This window comes from Prionailurus viverrinus, chromosome A1 (assembly GCF_022837055.1).
Source record: "Prionailurus viverrinus isolate Anna chromosome A1, UM_Priviv_1.0, whole genome shotgun sequence".
Classification (NCBI taxonomy): domain Eukaryota; kingdom Metazoa; phylum Chordata; class Mammalia; order Carnivora; family Felidae; genus Prionailurus; species Prionailurus viverrinus.
In genome coordinates this window covers 117666926-117684394 of record NC_062561.1, presented here as the reverse complement: position 1 = coordinate 117684394, position 17469 = coordinate 117666926, and the positions used below count along the sequence as shown (strand labels likewise).

The window sequence follows — 17469 nt, the reverse complement described above, 5'->3', positions numbered from 1 at the left end:
AAACTATTTCTCTAAGTTATATGGCTCATAAAATGACATAAACAACAGACCTACTTTATTTTGTGCTTATACCTGCAAAATAAAGGAAAGAATTAGGCTATTAGAAGGAAAACTGAGGCCAAGAAATACTTAAGATAGAAGTATCTAATCAATTCAATTATTTAAAAGAGGAACTAGCAACAATCAATAGTCTGTCATGAGTACACATCTTGGGATTTTACTTCATTTTGTACAGGTAGAATTGGTCATGATTTTTATTAGGATTGTTTATATTATTGTAATTTTTAAATCAAATTTAACTCCTATAGTAATTAATCGAGGCCCAAATATATTATCCTGTTGTAAGGACATAATGCAATGCAGAAAATAAACATTCACCTCTACCAACCCTCCCACAACAAAGATGACATGAGTTTCTATAAATAAACATCAAATAAGGTAATGTGAAAGGTGAATTACACTTGAGTGGATTCCACAGAATTCAATGATGGTTCATCATGGCTTTATCCATTTCTATCTCCTCAGTTTCTGTTCAGATTAATAGGAAAACATGTCTTTAAACATCCTGAAAATACATGAACTGGGTCAATGCACATATAACAACACAAAATGCGCCAAGCATAATTTCATTTCAGATTGATTTCATATATATTGAGAGATTAAATCAACTGAGTTCAACCAAACTTCACTTCAGGTAAGAGCCAAAATGATGAAAGATTAAAACTGAGGATCTTTTTCAAAATGTTTCAACTCTAGGTAAAATAAGTAAAGCTAAATAAAATCTAAACTCTGACCATATGAAATAATTTTGTACTTAAAAAGCACTCTATCTATCCAGAAGGATAAAAAAATAAGATCATGGTGACCAGTCTCTATGGTTCACTTGATAAATGTTATTGAGAATAGATTTCCTTGAGGGTATGAATGACAAAATAAACTGATGAAGTAAAACCAACAACCATAAACACATTAGTTGGGTGTAGTTTCTTCTTTGAAACAGAGCTATTTCTAGCCCAACCCTAAAGATTCCCTTCCTTCAGTGGATATTCTGATTCCAGCTTAATGGCATCCCTGACATCTGTGCAGTCCTTTATTTACTCTCTTGACCTGCAGCGCCACCACACATCTTCACAGATAGCTTACTGAATAATTTTTCATTTTAAAGCAAATTTTACTAGCAGTACAGCATTTGTAGAACTCAGTTTAGATCACTGAAATATCTTGGAGAACATTGCTTTTTATTATAGAAAGAAGAACAGAATATCTTAATGTATCCTTCAAGGGTGTCAGTTGGTATATGAAGAAACTGCCTTTTTATGGAAATGGGTTACTTTAGGTTCTTTCAGGAGAATGCGTCTCTGCTTTACTCTCTTTTGTTTTGCTTTGCTAGAGTAGAATTGAATTGACATTTATCAACTTGTCTCACAAGTAATAACTCATTAGCATTTATTGTGGAACAAGTTCAGTACATACAAAGCAAACAGCATAACTTCCATGTACACATCACCCAGCTTCAAAACATCTTGTCTTGCTTCATCTATATCTTTCCCTCCACCCTCCGCCTCCCAGTCAATGTTTATTTTTGTATAGTTGTTTTAAGGTAACATTTACACAAATTGAAATGCACCAATCTTAACTGTGCCATTTTAACAATGGATCCATCCATGTAACCCACACCTCTTTCAAGATATAGAACGTTTCCTTCATTCATTGGGAACCTTCTTACTCATATTCCAGCTTAATTTTAATAATTAGGTGGCAAAACCTTGGTTTCCTCTAGACACAACATGTAAAGGTAAATAATGTAAAAAAACACCATTTCCAATACTCATGCCAATACTTATTATGTTCGTGTATGCTTATGTGAAGTGACAGATCATTAAGATTAACTGATTATTATCAAAGAGCTGAAATAATACTTTGATGAAACATTATAAAGTATATTAAACTTAATTTTATTTAGTTAGCTTATAATTATTGCATAGCTGATCAAGCTGATTTCCATTTTTATGCTACAAATGTTTGTTTTCCTTTCATTCCATTATACATTTTAAAAATTCTTCAAGTTTACTAAAAATGAAAGATAAAGACTAACCCTCATGGTTCATCTTAGAACTCTTTAATTTTGTTATAAATCTCTTAAAATCTCATTTAACTATATGCAAGGAAAAACAATGACTCAGGGCAAAGATGCAGATATGTAAGCAATCACTTAAAGAACGCTCTCAATGGATGGGAGAAAGAAATGATGCATAAAAGTCTGAAAATATAAAGGAATTGATGCTAAACACATTTGAAATCTCAAATGTTTGGGGAAGACTTCCTTGTTAGATGTCTGTCAGTTTTATTTTTTCAAAGAATCAACTTTTTATTTCATTGGTTTTCTCTATTATTTTTATTTGGAATTTAATTGGTTTCTTCTATTATTTACACTATTTCCTTCCTCCTGCTTCTCCTGCTTGCTTTGGGTTTTCTCTTATTTTTCTAGATTCTGGAGGTGGGAGATTAGATGATTGGGACTTTTCCTCTTTTCTTTAAAAATTTTTTTTAAGTTTGAGAGAGAGAAACATCACATGTGCACAGAGGCAGGGCAGAAAGAGAAGGAGAGAAAAAGAATCCCAGACAGGCTCCACGCCATCAGTGATAAGTCCCACGCAGGGCTGGAACTCAACGAACTGTGACATCATGATCTGAACTGAAATCAAGAGTCAAGATGCTTAACCTAGTGAGCCACCCAGGCGCCCCTTCCTCTTTTCTAATATGCATTTAGTGCTACAAATGTCCCTCTGCACTGCTTTAGCTGTGTCTTATAAATTTTAATTTGCTGTCTTTTCATTTTTAGTTCAGCTTGATGTATTTTTTATATTCCTTGAGATTTTGCCTTTGATCCATGGATTAATTAGAAATGTTTCATTTTCAAGCATTTGAAGATTTTCCTGTTACTTTATGTTTTTTAGTTTGATTCTATTGTGAATGGAGAACCCACACTGTATGATTTCAATTCTTTCAAATTGATTGAAGTTTGTGTATGGCCTTGTTTACACAGTCTATTTTGCATATTTTTGGGAAGCATTTGAAAAGAATGTGTATTCTGGTATTTTTGGCTAGGTGTTCTGTAAATATGGATTACATCCATCCTGTTGAGGGTGTTGTTCGGTTCTGTGTTCTTGCTGATTTTCTGTATTGAAGTATCCAACTTTTATTGTAGATCTATTTCTCCTTTCAGTTTTGTCAGTTTTTGCTTCATGTATTTTGTACCTTTGTTGTTTGTAAATATGTATACGTATTTAGGAATGCTATGTCTTCTTTTATCATTACCTAATGTCCTACTCTGTCTCTGGTCATTTTCTTTCCTCTGATGTCACTTTATCTGACATTAGTATGGCCACTCCTAATACATTTTTATCAACATTTGCATAATATGTTTTCCATCTTTTTACATTCAACCTGCCTATATCATATTTGAAGTGAAGTTTCTTGTAGACAGCATACAGTTGGTCATTTTTAAACACATTATATCAATCTCTTTGTTTTGATTGGTGTGTTCAGACCATTTGCATTAAATGTAATTACTGATATGTTAGACCATTTACATTAAATCTAATTACTGATATAGTAGAGCCTAAGCCTGACATTTTATTTTTTCTTTTATATTTGTTCTGTTTTTTGTTTCTGTTTTCTTTTTCCTGCTTTTCTTGTAGTTTATTAGGACACTTTTTTAGAATTCCACTTTGATTTATCTATAGCATTTTTTGGTGCATCACACTGTATAGCTTTTATAGTAGTTGCTCCATACTTAACTTATTACAGTTTACTGGTATGTCATTTTACCAGTTCAAGAGAATGGTAGAAAACTTTACCTCCCCCATTTAAAGCTGTCTTCCCTTTAACCTCCCCCATTTAAAGCTGTCTTAAGTATTTCCTCAATATATACTTAGAACTAATCAGACATAATCATATATAATTTGGGATTCAACCATCAAACATAATTTAGAAAACTCAAGAGGAGAAGGAATGTCTATGGCATTTAACCATATTTTTATTTACTGTGTTCTTCTTTCCTGATGTTCCAAGATTCTTTTTTTAATTGATTCCTTTCTGTTTGGAGAACTTCCGTCAGCCAGTCTTTTAGGGTAGGTCTACTGGCAACAAATTCTCTTCCTGAAAGGTATTTTCACTGGATATATGATTCTTTTAACATTTCTTTTCTTTCAGCACTTGAAAAGTATGTGTCACTTGTTTCTGACTCCCATGGTTTTTGGTGAGAAATCTACTGTCACTGTCATCAAGATTTTTTCCTTCTCTTTAGTTTTCAGAAATTTGGTGTGGATTACCAGATTTGACATCATGAGGGTTTTCCCCTGTTTTCAGCATGTCACTCTTCTGCTGTGAAGTTGCCAGGATATCCCTGCATCCTGTAGCAACAAATATCAACACTTCTCCTAGGGGAAGAAACAGAAATGCTCAAAATAAAGTGAGGGACTCACTTTAAAAGAGGATGGCGAGGAAAAACCAAAGATGTAAAATAAAGGAGAAATATAAGAAACTAGAGATATTATTGAGAATGTTCAATAACTGACAAAACACAAGGCTCAGAAAAAAATAAAGTTAGGAATACAGTTATTAAGGAAATAATAGTAGAGATGAAATGATCCCAGATATGAAAAGGCAGGAATTTTTAGAATTTTTAGGACATTACATGACATATATACTATATAGCACATCAATGAAGTGTAAAAGAAAACTAAATGCATTTTCAGACATGCAGAGACAGAGTTTATTTTTCATGTGCCCTCTCTTAGGAATCCACTTGAGGATATACTGTAGCACAGAGAGGGCTTTAAAAATAGGAGATAAGTAATCTATCAAACAATGGGCTTAACTAGGAGAGGTATAAAAACAAGATGATAGTTTTGTACACATTTAGAGATCATTTAGTCCAGATAGAAGCAGAAAGAGAGCTTCAGGTAAGAGTTATGGGAACCTGAATTATTTAGAAATATTTGAAGATATGGTAAAGCCAACTGATGGAGTCTAAAATGGTGAATCTGTAGCACCTGGGTGGCTCAGTTGGCTAAATCTGACTCTTGATTTCTGTTCAGGTCATGATCCCAGGGTTGTGGGATCAAGTCCCACATCAGGCTCTGTGCTAAGCATGGAGCCTGCTTGGGATTTCCCCGCCCCCCCCCTCCCTCTCTCTCCCTGTGCCTCTGCCCCCCACTTGTGTGCTCTCTCTCTAAAAAAGAAAAAGTAACCTAAAGTAAAGTAAAATAAAATAAAATGGTGAATTTATTTTATCTTGATTCTAGGCACACTGTATTTTCAATGGCACAGGAAACACAACAGTAGATCAAAGGAGCAGAAAATACAGTCCTTAAGTAATATGGCTCTGCAGTGAGCAATGTATTTTACTGCGGTTAAAAAATGTAACACAAAATTTACCATCATAACCATTTTTAGGTATACAGTTCCATAGTGTTAAGTACATTCACATTGTTGAGAAGCAGATCTCCAGAACGTTTCCATTTTGCAAATCTGAAACTCTATACCCATCAAACAAAAACTCTCCTTTTCCTCCTTGCCCAGTCCCTGGTAGGCACCATTCTACTTTCTGTTTGTATGAATTTAACAAACTTGGATACATCATATAAGTGGAATCATACTGTATTTGCCTTTTTGTGACTATCTTCTTTCACTTAGAATAATGCCCTCAAAGTTCATCCACGTTGTAGCATGTGATAGGCTTCCCTTCCTTTTTTAAGATTCCATACATGGGTATTTGGGTTGGTTCCACCTCTGGCCAGTTGTGAATACTGCTGCTATGAACATGGGTGCACAAGTATCTTTGAGACCCTGCTTTCAATTCCTTTAGGTATATACCCAGATATGGGATTGCCAGATCATATAAAAGTTCTCTTTTACACTTTTTTGAGAAGACTTCATACTGTTTTTTATAGCAGTTGCACCATTCTACAATCTCACCAACAGTGCACGGAGGGAATAGTTTCTCCACATCCTTTTGAACACTTGCTATTTTCTGTTTTTGTTTTTGTTTTTGTTTTTTTGATAGCAGTCATCCTAATGTGTGTAGGGTGACACTACATTGTGGTTTGGATTTCCATTTCTCTGATGATTAGTGATGTTGAACATTTTTTCATATGTTTGTTGGTCATCTGCATATCATCTCTGGAGAAATATCTAAGTCCTTTGCTCATTTTTTAATCAGGTTATTTGATTTTTTTTGTTTTTGTTGGGTTGTAGGAGTTCTTAAATATTATGGACATTAACCCCATATCAGATATAGTATTTGCAAATATTTTCTCCCATTCCATAGGTTGCCTTTTCACTGTTGATGGTGTTCTTTGGTGCACAAAATTTTTTAAGTTTGATGTAGTCTCATTGGTCTATTTTCGCTTTGTTCCATGTGTTTTGTTGTGAAAGCCAAGAAATCACCACCAAATTCAATGTCATGAAGCTTTTCTCCTATGCTTTCTTCTAGGAATTTTATAGTGCAATGAATATTTTGAGAAAATCAGTCTCTTATACATAGGAATTGGCGTGGCACTCACAAATAGGCCATGATCTCCTGTTGAATATAAACAACTTCACAGAACAACATCATTAAAGAGGGATTGTGATCAGATGGAACAAAACTGCAATAAGATGACATCATGATCATGCTTGAGCACAGTCAAAAACAAGAACATTGTATAAACCAAAACAATGCCCAGAGTACTCTGTCCTGGCTGATTATGATTGAATGCTGGTTTTTAAAAAAACAATTACATTTTAATCTCCCTTAGTTCTTCTCATTTCCTGAATACAATTCAATAAGATACCCTATAGTAGAATTACTCCCATTCACTGGAAGCATCCAGTCCAGGGCTACTTCCTTGAGCCCTATGGAAAACTACCAAACACAAACCTTATACTTTTTTAAGGAGCTATTACTAAGGTGACCAAAGCTTTCCCAGAATGTGCAGTCTCCCTTGTTACAACAAGTCAATAAACTCAGCTTTGTTCTGATCCAGTGTGTCCTTGTGATCTTTGGTTACAGGGCATTCATAATATAATGGTCATTAAAAGTGAATTTTTAATAGTGATTTCAGATTCTACAACAGATATATAGACAAAAGGGGGAATTCTATTCTTAGCTATGGTTATAGAGTAAAAATGTCATCAATCTGGACTATATAAAAGTGTAAGTTAATTTGACAGAGGTTGTAAAGTGTAAGGGAGAAAGAAGTAAGAGAAAAAAGTAAGAATTGTATTTTTTCTGTCAGACAAGTAAATGAAAGGAACTGTTGTTATGAACAATAAATGGAGGGTTTCAGCTTGTTCAGGGAAGTACTGGAAAATAGTGACAGAGCTCTATGTAAAGGATGAATGAGAGAAGTTTTAAGTGTGCTAGGTACTAGACAACAGTAGCAGGAAATTAAGGAAATTGTTTAGACTTTATGAAAAGGTTACAAACATATTCTTTAGTAATAAAAAAAGAATATAAAAAGGACTAGAGATAAAAGGTTTAAAGGTACTTTCCAATGGGATAAAATGAAAGTGTTGGCAAAAATATGGAGGAACTGGTACATCCAGACAGTACTGAGAGCAGTGTAAACTGGTACAACCACTTTGGAAACTATTTGGAAGAATCTACAAAAAGGGAACATGTACTTACTAAATGAGCAGCAATTTCACCCCTAGGTATATACCAACAGAAATGCATATACATGTTTGCCAAAGGACGTGTATGAGAATGTTCAAAGTAGTACTATTCAAACAGGCAAACTGTGCACCAACCCAAATATCCGTCTATAGTGGGATGGGTCATAAATTGTAAAATATTCATACAGTGGAATACTATACAGCAATGAGAATGAAAAACTAAAATTAAAAGCATTGTCATGGACAAATATCATAAACATAATGTTGAGTGAAATCAGCCAGACACAAAGCAGTTCATACTCTACTATTCCAATTATATAAATTCAAAACAGGCAAAAGTAAATCATAGTATTGGAAGTCAGGATATTGTTATACTTGGGCTGGTAGTGACTTTAAGGGGTAATTTGTGTGGCACCTGAAATGTTAGTAACGTTTCATTACTAACCACCAAGATGCTGGTACCAAGTATGTTAACTTTCTGAAAACACATTGAAATTATGATTTGTTCCCTTTTCTGTACGTATAATTCAATAAAAATTGTTTAAAAAATGTTTGCCAGTATGGATGAAAGCTAGGAAAGAAGAGTAGTTAGAACATTGCTGTTGCTTTTTGTCAAGTTTTCTCACATATTACATTCATTATCATTTGCATGTATTCCTTTGAAAACAAAATAAAATTATGTAAAACCTTTTTATTTTTGCTATTTAGCATCAAAAACAGTGTGATGAAACAGAATGGACAGAATACAGAGAAAAACAGTATTTGATTTCATTAAGACAGCTTATCCTGACAAATACCATCAAAAGCAAACATTTTAGGAAAGTCAACAGCATGCATAGATTTGGGATGGCACTGTGTATACATAGATGCAGTGACAGAGAATTCAGTTTTCCCAAAATTGGGCAAGATAAAGTTGAAAAGGATAAATTCAGGGAAATCATACCTGAAGGTGGGATTTTTCTCCATGACGCTCTCAAACTTGGTATTTGGGGAAATTAGAGATAAATGACAAAACTCACGGCATTGTGATCAGATCCCTAATTGAATCCAAAGCTATTCCGGAAGGTGGCGTTTTCCTCCATTTCCTTTCCAATGCCCTGGGGAGGGAAGTTCGGGATAATCGGCTTCAAGAACTTGAACTCACTAGTCCCCGAGCCTCCCCGAAGACACACCTCGTACTGGTAGCTCTGGGACAGCGTCCCCGTGCCGCTGACGTCCACCAGGTGGCCCGGAAAGTGGCCCTCGGGCCCCGAGCAGCGACCCGCAGACGCCGCCCGGCTCCGCCTGCACAGCCGCACCGCCACGAACACCAGCACCGAGAACAGGAAGAGCGACGACACGGACGCCAAGGCGACGACCAAGTAGACGGTGAGCGGGTCTGCCCGCGCCTCGGCCGCCGCCACCTCCGGGAGCGGCAGGTAGGGCTGCGAGAAGCCGTCCACCAGCAGCACGTGCAGCGTGACGCTGGCCGAGCGCGGCGGCTCGCCATTGTCCTTGACCAGCACCACCAGCCTGTGCTTGACGGCGTCGCGCTCGCTCAGCAGCCGCGCCGTGCGCACCTCGCCGTTGTGCGCCCACACGCCGAACAGCCCGGGCTCCGTGGCCTTGAGCAGCTGGTACGACAGCCAGGCGTTCTGGCCCGAGTCGCCGTCCACCGCCACCACCTTGGTCACCAGGTAGCCCGCCTCGGCCGCCCTGGGCACCAGCTCGGTGCAGGGCGCAGAGCCGTTCTGCGGCGGGTACAGCACGAAGGGCGCGTTGTCGTTGTCGTCCAGCACCAGCACGCGCACCCGCGCCTGGCTGCTGAGCGCGGGCGAGCCGCGGTCGGCCGCGCGCACGCCGAACTCGAACGCCCGCAGCGCCTCGTAATCCAGGGACCTGAGCGCGAACAGCTGCCCGTTGTCCGCGTTGATGGACACCAGGGAGGCCAGGGGCAGCTGCGGGTCCGCGGGCGGCAGCAGCGAGTAGGTGACCTGGGCGTTGGCGCCCGAGTCCCTGTCCGTGGCGCTCACGCTGCCGATGTGCAGGGCGGGGCTGTTGTTCTCGCGGACGCGCAGGGTGTAGGTGGTTTGGCTGAAGGCGGGGGCGTTGTCGTTGACGTCGGAGACCGTCACGGTTATGTTGTGCTGCGTTTTCAGCCTGGGGGTCCCCAAGTCGGTGACGGTGATGGTGATGTTGTACTCAGCTTGGCTTTCTCTGTCCAGTGGCTTTTCTGTAACTAGGGTGTAAAAGTTCTTGAATGTGGGTTTCAAGAGAAAAGGAAGATCGTTCTGGATGGAGCAAACCATCCTACCGTTGTCCCCGGAGTCTGGATCAGAAACACTGAAAACAGCAACTACAGTCTCTGGGGAGTTTTCTGGAGTTGTGCTTGTGAGCGTTGACATGGTCAGTTCGGGGGCGTTGTCATTCACATCCACAACTTCTATAGCTACAGTGCATTTTCCTGAAAGGCCCCCACCGTCTGTGCCTGCAATTTCCACGTTATAGTATCGAGTTGCCTCGAAATCCAATGCCTTTTTCAGATGAATTTCTCCTGTTATTTCGTCTACTACAAATGGTTGAATAACTTGATTGCCTTGGAATAGAGTGTAGCGTACATTCCCATATGTTCCTGCATCTAAATCTTGGGCAGAGACAACGACAACTAAGGAGTTTGGGGGGCTGTTCTCCGGGACCTGTACCTCATAGAGCGACTGTAAAAACGCAGGGGCATTATCATTGATGTCCACGACTTCAATACGGACTGCAGTGGTCCCGGACCTAGGTGGATCCCCACCATCCAGCGCCGTAAGGGTTAAACTGAGTTCAGACTGCTCCTCCCGGTCCAGCGATTTGTCCAGCATGAGCTCTGGGTATTTTCTGCCATCTCCGCGATTATGAGTGACAACATGAAAATGGGAGTTGGGGCTGATTGTGTAGTTCTGAACAGTGTTGCTACCTATGTCAAAGTCCTGAGCTATTTTCAAAGGAAATAAAGTCCCAGGCTGAACGCTTTCTGGGATTTTGAGGAGCATTTCCTTGTCTAGGAACTCTGGGGAATGGTCATTTATATCTGTGAGCTGCAGATCAGCCTGAAAAAACTGCACCGGGTTTTCCAGTAATAACTGGAAGTACAGTATACAGGGATCTGTCACTCCGCACAGCACCTCCCGGTCTAGTTTTTCATATAGCAGCAAATTCCCGGTTTCTACATCCAGTTCCAAGAGCTGTTTGTTTCCTTTGTAATGGATTCGCGCGCCTCGAGTAGCTAGTTCCCCCACCCTGAGCCCCAGGTCCTTTGCCAGGTTGGCCACAAAGGAGCCACTTTCTGTTTCTTCTGGAATGGAATACCTAATTGAGTCAGAGCCAGCCTCCCACAAAAGCATCAATATAGCAAGAAAGAGAACTTGCCTTTTCTGTGGCGTTTTTGCTAGCGCTGTCTCCATTGTTCAGACCAAATTCATGTGGTGCAGTTTCTTCACCTCTGTATACGGTCGACCCAGATGATTTGGTTAAATAACCTTGAATTAGATCTTTCTGACTGACTCGCCCTAGAATGATGTCCTCTCTGAAGACATCTGCCCCTAGATCTTACCTAAAATACTTCCGTCTTTCAGGAAGCATTCATTATTCTGAGTCCCAGCTTAATGGCGTCCGGCATAGTCACAGAGCTTTTTCATTCATACTCCTAGCCTGCAGCGCCACCAGGCGTCCTTATTTACTATTGCATATAGTATTTGCCATTTCATTCCAAATTATAACTGTTGTCATACCAATGTCCTTTTAAGTCACAGAAGTGCGCCCGATCGTTTCTCCAGTTCTTAAGTAGTGGAAGTTCTAAAGAAATATCTGTTGGGTTAGCTTTCAGTAAAAGAACACTTTTCAGAACAAACTGAAATGATATATTAGTGTTCCTCATAAAATACATTTTGAGAAGAAACTTTCTCTTGTGGGTTTGATTATATTTAAGAAAGAAGTGATAACTGATGTTTACAAAAGTTTACAATTTTTAAAAAGTCACTATTTTGAAATATATATCAGAAAAGGGTACACATTCTAAGTGTACAACTCAATACATTTTCATGAAGTGAGCACACTTGTATAAGTAGAACCTAAGTTAAAACTGTTACCAAAACCCTTGAAGCCCCCTTCTGTTTTTGTGTGCTCATTACCCTCCCTGCTAAATGTAAGCATGCTTCTGACTTCTATTATCATAGATTCGTTTCTTTAACTTTTTTTTTTAACGTTTATTTTTGAGACAGAGAGAGACAGAGCATGAACGGGGGAGGGTCAGAGAGAGAGGGAGACACAGAATCTGAAACAGGCTCCAGACTCTGAGCAGTCAGCACAGAGCCCGACGCAGGGCTTGAACTCATGGACCGCGAGATCATGACCTAGGCCGAAGTCATACGCTTAACCGATTGAGCCACCCAGGCACCCCTCTTTTTTTTTTTTTTAACTTTTATACAAATGGACTTATGGAGTATTTCTCTTTTATGTTTGGCTTCTTTTACTCAGCATTATGTTTGTAAAATTCATCTGTTACACACTATCCTAATTAATTTTATTCTCAGTGCTTTATATTATTCTATTGTATGACTGTACTACTATTTGTTTATTCTCCAATTGATTGGGTGCTCCAGTTTGAGGGTATTTTGGATAGTGCTGCTATGAACATTCTTGAACATGTCTTTTAGTGTCTATGGGAGCATTTATGTTGAATATATTCCTACGAGTTAGACTTCTGTGTTATAAGACATGAATATATATTTAGCTTTAACAGATATTGCAGAAGTTTACAAATGTGGTTCCACGAAAACCAGCAAAGAATGACAGTTCCAGTTGTTCCATGTCCTTGTCAACACTTGATATTGTCTTTTAATTTTAACCACTCTGATGAGTGTGTAGTGATATCATATTGTAACTTTAGCAATTCCTTGATTAATTAAACTGAGCACTTTTTTTCACAAGTTTAATGGCTATTAGGACACATTCTTGTGAAGTGCTTGTCTTTGGTCTATCTATTTAGGGCATTTGCCTTTTTTTCTTATCAATCTTTAGAAGTTCCTTATTATATTCTGAGTATAAGCACTTTTTCAGAAGTAAGTATGGCAAATATCTTCTCCTACTCTATGGCTTGCATTTTAGTTCTCTTGTGCTATCTTTGATGAACAAAACTTCTTATTTTTAGTCTAATTTATCAATATTTTTTAATTTATGGTTTTAAGACTTTTTGTGTTCTTGGGGTGGCTCAATCAGTTAAGTATCCCACTCTTGTTTTTGGTTCAGGTCATGATCTCATGGTCTGTTGGAATGAGCCCCTAGTCCGGCTCCATGCTGGGCATGGAGTCTGCTTGGAATTCTCTCTTCTCTCTCTGCACCACCCCCCCCCCCCCCGGCTCCTGCACTCACTCTCTCTCTCAAAATAAATAAACATTAAAAAAACACTTTTTTGTGTTCTCTTGAAACATTTGCACATCTCAAGGTCATGGAAATATTCTTGTTTGGTGTTTTTGAAAAATCAATTGCTTTACCTTTCACATTTAGAGCTATAGTATTCCAGAATTTTTTTCATATGAAGTTAGGGTTACATCATTTTTCATAAAAATATCCAGATTTTGCACTATCTTTTGAGAAGTTTCATTCCCCTTTGTTTTTGAAGTGTCATTTTTGTTATAAATCAGGTGACCATAGGTGTATTCAAGACTCTTCTTTCCATTTTTCCCTTAATTTATCCTGCAATACCATATTTTCTTAATTACTATAGCTTTATAATAGTCATTATTATTGGGGCATTTGGCTGGGTCTGTCAGAAAAGCTTGTGACTCTTGATCTCAGGGTTGTGAGTTCAGGCCCCATGTCAGGTATAGAAATTACTTAATAAATAAGTCCTCCACTTTCATTCTTTTTCTTCAAGATTGTTTTGGTTCTTCTTGTCCCTTTGCATTTCTATATAATCTCTAGATTTGGCCTGTCAATTTTTACAAAGAAATCTGCTGAAATTTTGTTTAGAATTTTATTCCATCTATAGACTAGGGATAATTGACATATTCCCAACATTGAGTCTTCCAACTATTGAAAATTATATATCCTCTGTTTATTTAGATCTTTAACCTTTCTCAATATTTTATAGTTTTTCAGTATATGTCTTACACATATTCTGTTAGTTTCTAGATAATTGATATTTTTTAAACTATTGTAAATTATACTTAAAATTTTTAATTTTAGGATTTTTGTTGCTATCAGAAATACAATTTATATTTTATGCTACCTTATAACCAGTGGAATTGCTAACTAGTTTATTTATTAAGCCTAATCATCAAGAGATTCTTTACGACTTTTTATATGTACAATCATGTCATTTTTTAAAGTTTATTTAGAGAGAGAGAAAGAGAGAGCACAAGCGGGGGAGGGTCAGGGAAAGGGAGAGACAGAATCCCAAGCAGGCTCTGCACTGTCAGCACACAGCCTGACATGTCGCTCAAACTCATAAACATTGAGATCATGACTGGAGTGGAAATCAGGAGTCAGATGCTTAACCAACTAACTGTCACCCAGGCGCCCCATAGTCTGAAAACTTTTGGTTGTTTAATTGGTTATTTAATCTAACCACGATTGATGTAATATTTGATAATTCTCTATTTATATTTACCATCTATTTTTTTCTATTTGTCCCTAAAGTTTTGTTATTTTTAGACTATTCAGATATTTGTTATTTTTCATTTTCCTTCAGTTAGTTTTTTAGTTAATTTTGTAGTAATTATCCTACAGATTAAAGCATGTATCTTTGATCTACAAGAGTCTGATACAAACTTTTTAATTTTACTACTTCCATGATCATTCTTAGAACCTTAGAACTCATCGACTGTATCTATATCATCTTCCCCTTTACATTATTGTTGTCATGAATTTAAATCTTGTATATATTTTAAATCTTTTAAGAAACTGTTTTTGCCTCGTATAATCAATATTAATTTATATTTATTCTTCCTGTTGCTCTTCGTTTCTTCCTGCAAGTCTGATTCCTTTAGGACTGTTCTCCCTCTACCCAGTGAATTCTACTAAAAACATTTGTTTTGGTGCAAATGTGACTATGATTAATTCTCTTGGTTTTTATCTGTTTGAAAACTTTATTTTTGAAGGATATTTTCTGATGATAGAAGAGTGCTAATCTGGTTTCTTTTTCCCACGACCTTAAAGACCTCATTTCTTTGTCTTTTGGTTTCATGATTTATGTTGAAAAGCCAGCTCTCCATTTTATTGTTGCTCCTTTAAGAGTAATGTGTCATTTTTATGTGGTTGCTTTTAAGATTTTCTCCTTGACGCTGGTCTTCAGCAGTTTTCCTATGATATTTCCTAGTTGTATTTTGTATTTTATTTCTCTTTTTAAAAATTTTTTAATGTTTATTTTTGAGAAAGAGAGAGAGACAGACAGACAGACAGACAGACATGGGAGCATGGGAGGGGCAGAGAGAGGAGACACAGAATCTGAAGCAGGCTCCAGGCTCTGACCTGTCAGCACAGAGCCCAACACGGAGCTGGAACTCATGAACCGAACCATGAGATCATGACCTGAGCCAAAGTCAGAGGCTTAACCAACTGAGCCACCCAGGTGCCCCTGTATTTTATTTCTATTGACTGGGTTTCCCTGAGCATTTTGAGTGATGAAGGATTTGTACAAATTCTTCATCATTATCTCTTCAAACATTGCTTATTCTCCATTCCTAGTATCTCTTCTCCTTTTAGGATTACAGTCCTATGTATATTAGAGTTTTTCATTATGTCTCACTTGTCAATTATGTTCTTTTCTGTATCTTTCTTTCTTTTTTATATGAAATTTATTGTCAAATTGGTTTCCATACAAAACCCAGTGCTCATCCCAACAGGTGCCCTCCTCATTGTCCATCATCCACTTTCCCCTACCTCCCACCCCCCAACAACCCTCAGTTTATTCTCAGTTTTTAAGAGTCTCTTATGGTTTGCCTCCTTCCCTCTCTGTATTTTTTTCCCCCTTCCACTCCCCCATGGTCTCCTGTTAAGTTTCTCAGTATCCACATAAGAGTGAAAACATATGGTATCTTTCTCTGTATGACTTATTTCACTTAGCATAACACTCCAGTTCCATCCACGTTGCCACAAAAGGCCATATATGTTTCTGTATTTTTCAGTATTTTTTCCTATGCTGCTTTTTGGATATTTTATATTGGCCTGTCTTTCATTCATTAATCCTGTATTCCTTTATATCTACTAAGTCATAAACTACCTTAATAGCTTTTAATTTCAGATATTATATTTTTCTGTTCTGTAATGAGTTTCTATTTTAAATGTCAATTCTCTGGTGAAATTCTCTTTTGTTTTCTCTATTCTTTTTAAAAAATTTTAAAAATGTTTTTATTTATTTTTGAGACAGAGAGAGACACAGCATAAGCAGAGGAGGGGAAGAGAGAGAGGGAGACTCAGAAGCTGAAGCAGGCTCCAGGCTCCGAGCTGTCAGCACAGAGCCTGACGCAGGGCTCGAACTCACAGAGTGTGAGATCATGACCTGAGCTGAAGTCGGACACTTAACCGACTGAGACACCCAGGTGCCCCTATTTTCTCTATTCTTTACAATCTATTAGTCATACTTATTTTAACATCATTGTCAGTAAATTCTAGTATCTGTTTGTATTGTCTGTTTTTTCTCTAGGTTTTTTTCATGTCAACCAGTTTTTTGTATGTCTTCCTAGTAGTTTTTTTTATTGAATTCTCATTATTTATGTAAAAAGCTGTCCAGGATCCAGATGATATTATCTTTTTCCAAAAAGAGTTCACCTTTTCCCATTAACTTGAATCATGTAAAATCCAATTTCCTTAATCCAAACAGGCACTGTAATTAGTCAAGCTGCTTTGCAGTCCTAATAACACCTAACCCTCCAGCATTACCAGTTCAGAACTTAGTGTATTGTCCACAGTCCCTTCCCATGGCAGTTTCTAAACCCTAATCTTGATGCATCAAGACTATCAAAAGTGCACTCTGCAATTCAGAGATTTTTTTTTTTTACCTAGGTTTTTAGTCTTCTAAAAGACTAAATGGAATGTCCCTGAGTTTGACAAGTATCCTGAGGGGAAAACTGGCCTTGAGCTTGAATCTTCCAGTCTGCGGAAGGCTAATGAATGTGCTCTACCCCTAGCAAGAGCCTTTTGTCTGTTCTAAGACAAATTTCCTCAGGGCAAATCAACTGTAGAAGTCAGTTCACAACTAGAGGATTCTCCTTTTCAGAAATCTTAGCCCTTTCTGTTCTTATTATAACACCTGCTGTCTGTTGCTTCAAACAGATAATTTCTGAATTTTAATAAGTTTTTGTGGTTGTTTCTGCTGTTAGATAATACATCCAGTCTACCTGTAAGCAGAAGTCCACCAAATAAGTGTATAACTTTTAACCTCAGGCTTTTTAAAATCTGTATTTTGTAACTTCGGTCCTTAAAGTGGTTGTAAAGTCCTATACAATGCCTTCAGTAAAATTTCTGCCCCCAAAACAGCATATGTTAAACTGACTATATGCTGTGCCTAAAAACAGTAAAGTAACTGTAAAAGATGTATGTATAAGATAGAAGTTAGCTGAACCTATTGTGGTAATCATTTCACAATATGTGTAATTCAAAGCATCATGCTGTACACCTTAAATTTACAGTGCTGTAAATTATTTATCCATGAAAATTATTAATATTATTAATAATGAAATTATTTCTCAATTATTTATCAATAACACTGGGAAAAGTATGCACTTATAACAGAAACATGTGAGAAACACAGAATTGAAATGAACAATGTTATCAAGATATTTGGCC

At 37.6% G+C, this 17469-nt stretch overlaps 1 protein-coding gene across 1 annotated transcript; it reads right to left on the bottom strand.

Moving 5' to 3' along the window:
* Positions 1–8366: 8366 nt before the first annotated feature.
* Positions 8367–11298, bottom strand: LOC125175600 (protocadherin beta-5-like). Its single transcript, XM_047876306.1, has 2 exons — positions 8835–11298; positions 8367–8759 (listed from the first exon to the last, which is right to left on the bottom strand). The coding sequence occupies exons 1-2, from the start codon at positions 11085–11087 to the stop codon at positions 8700–8702; spliced, it is 2313 nt and encodes a 770-aa protein (XP_047732262.1). The 5' UTR covers positions 11088–11298; the 3' UTR covers positions 8367–8699.
* Between the last annotated feature and the right edge of the window lie 6171 nt (positions 11299–17469).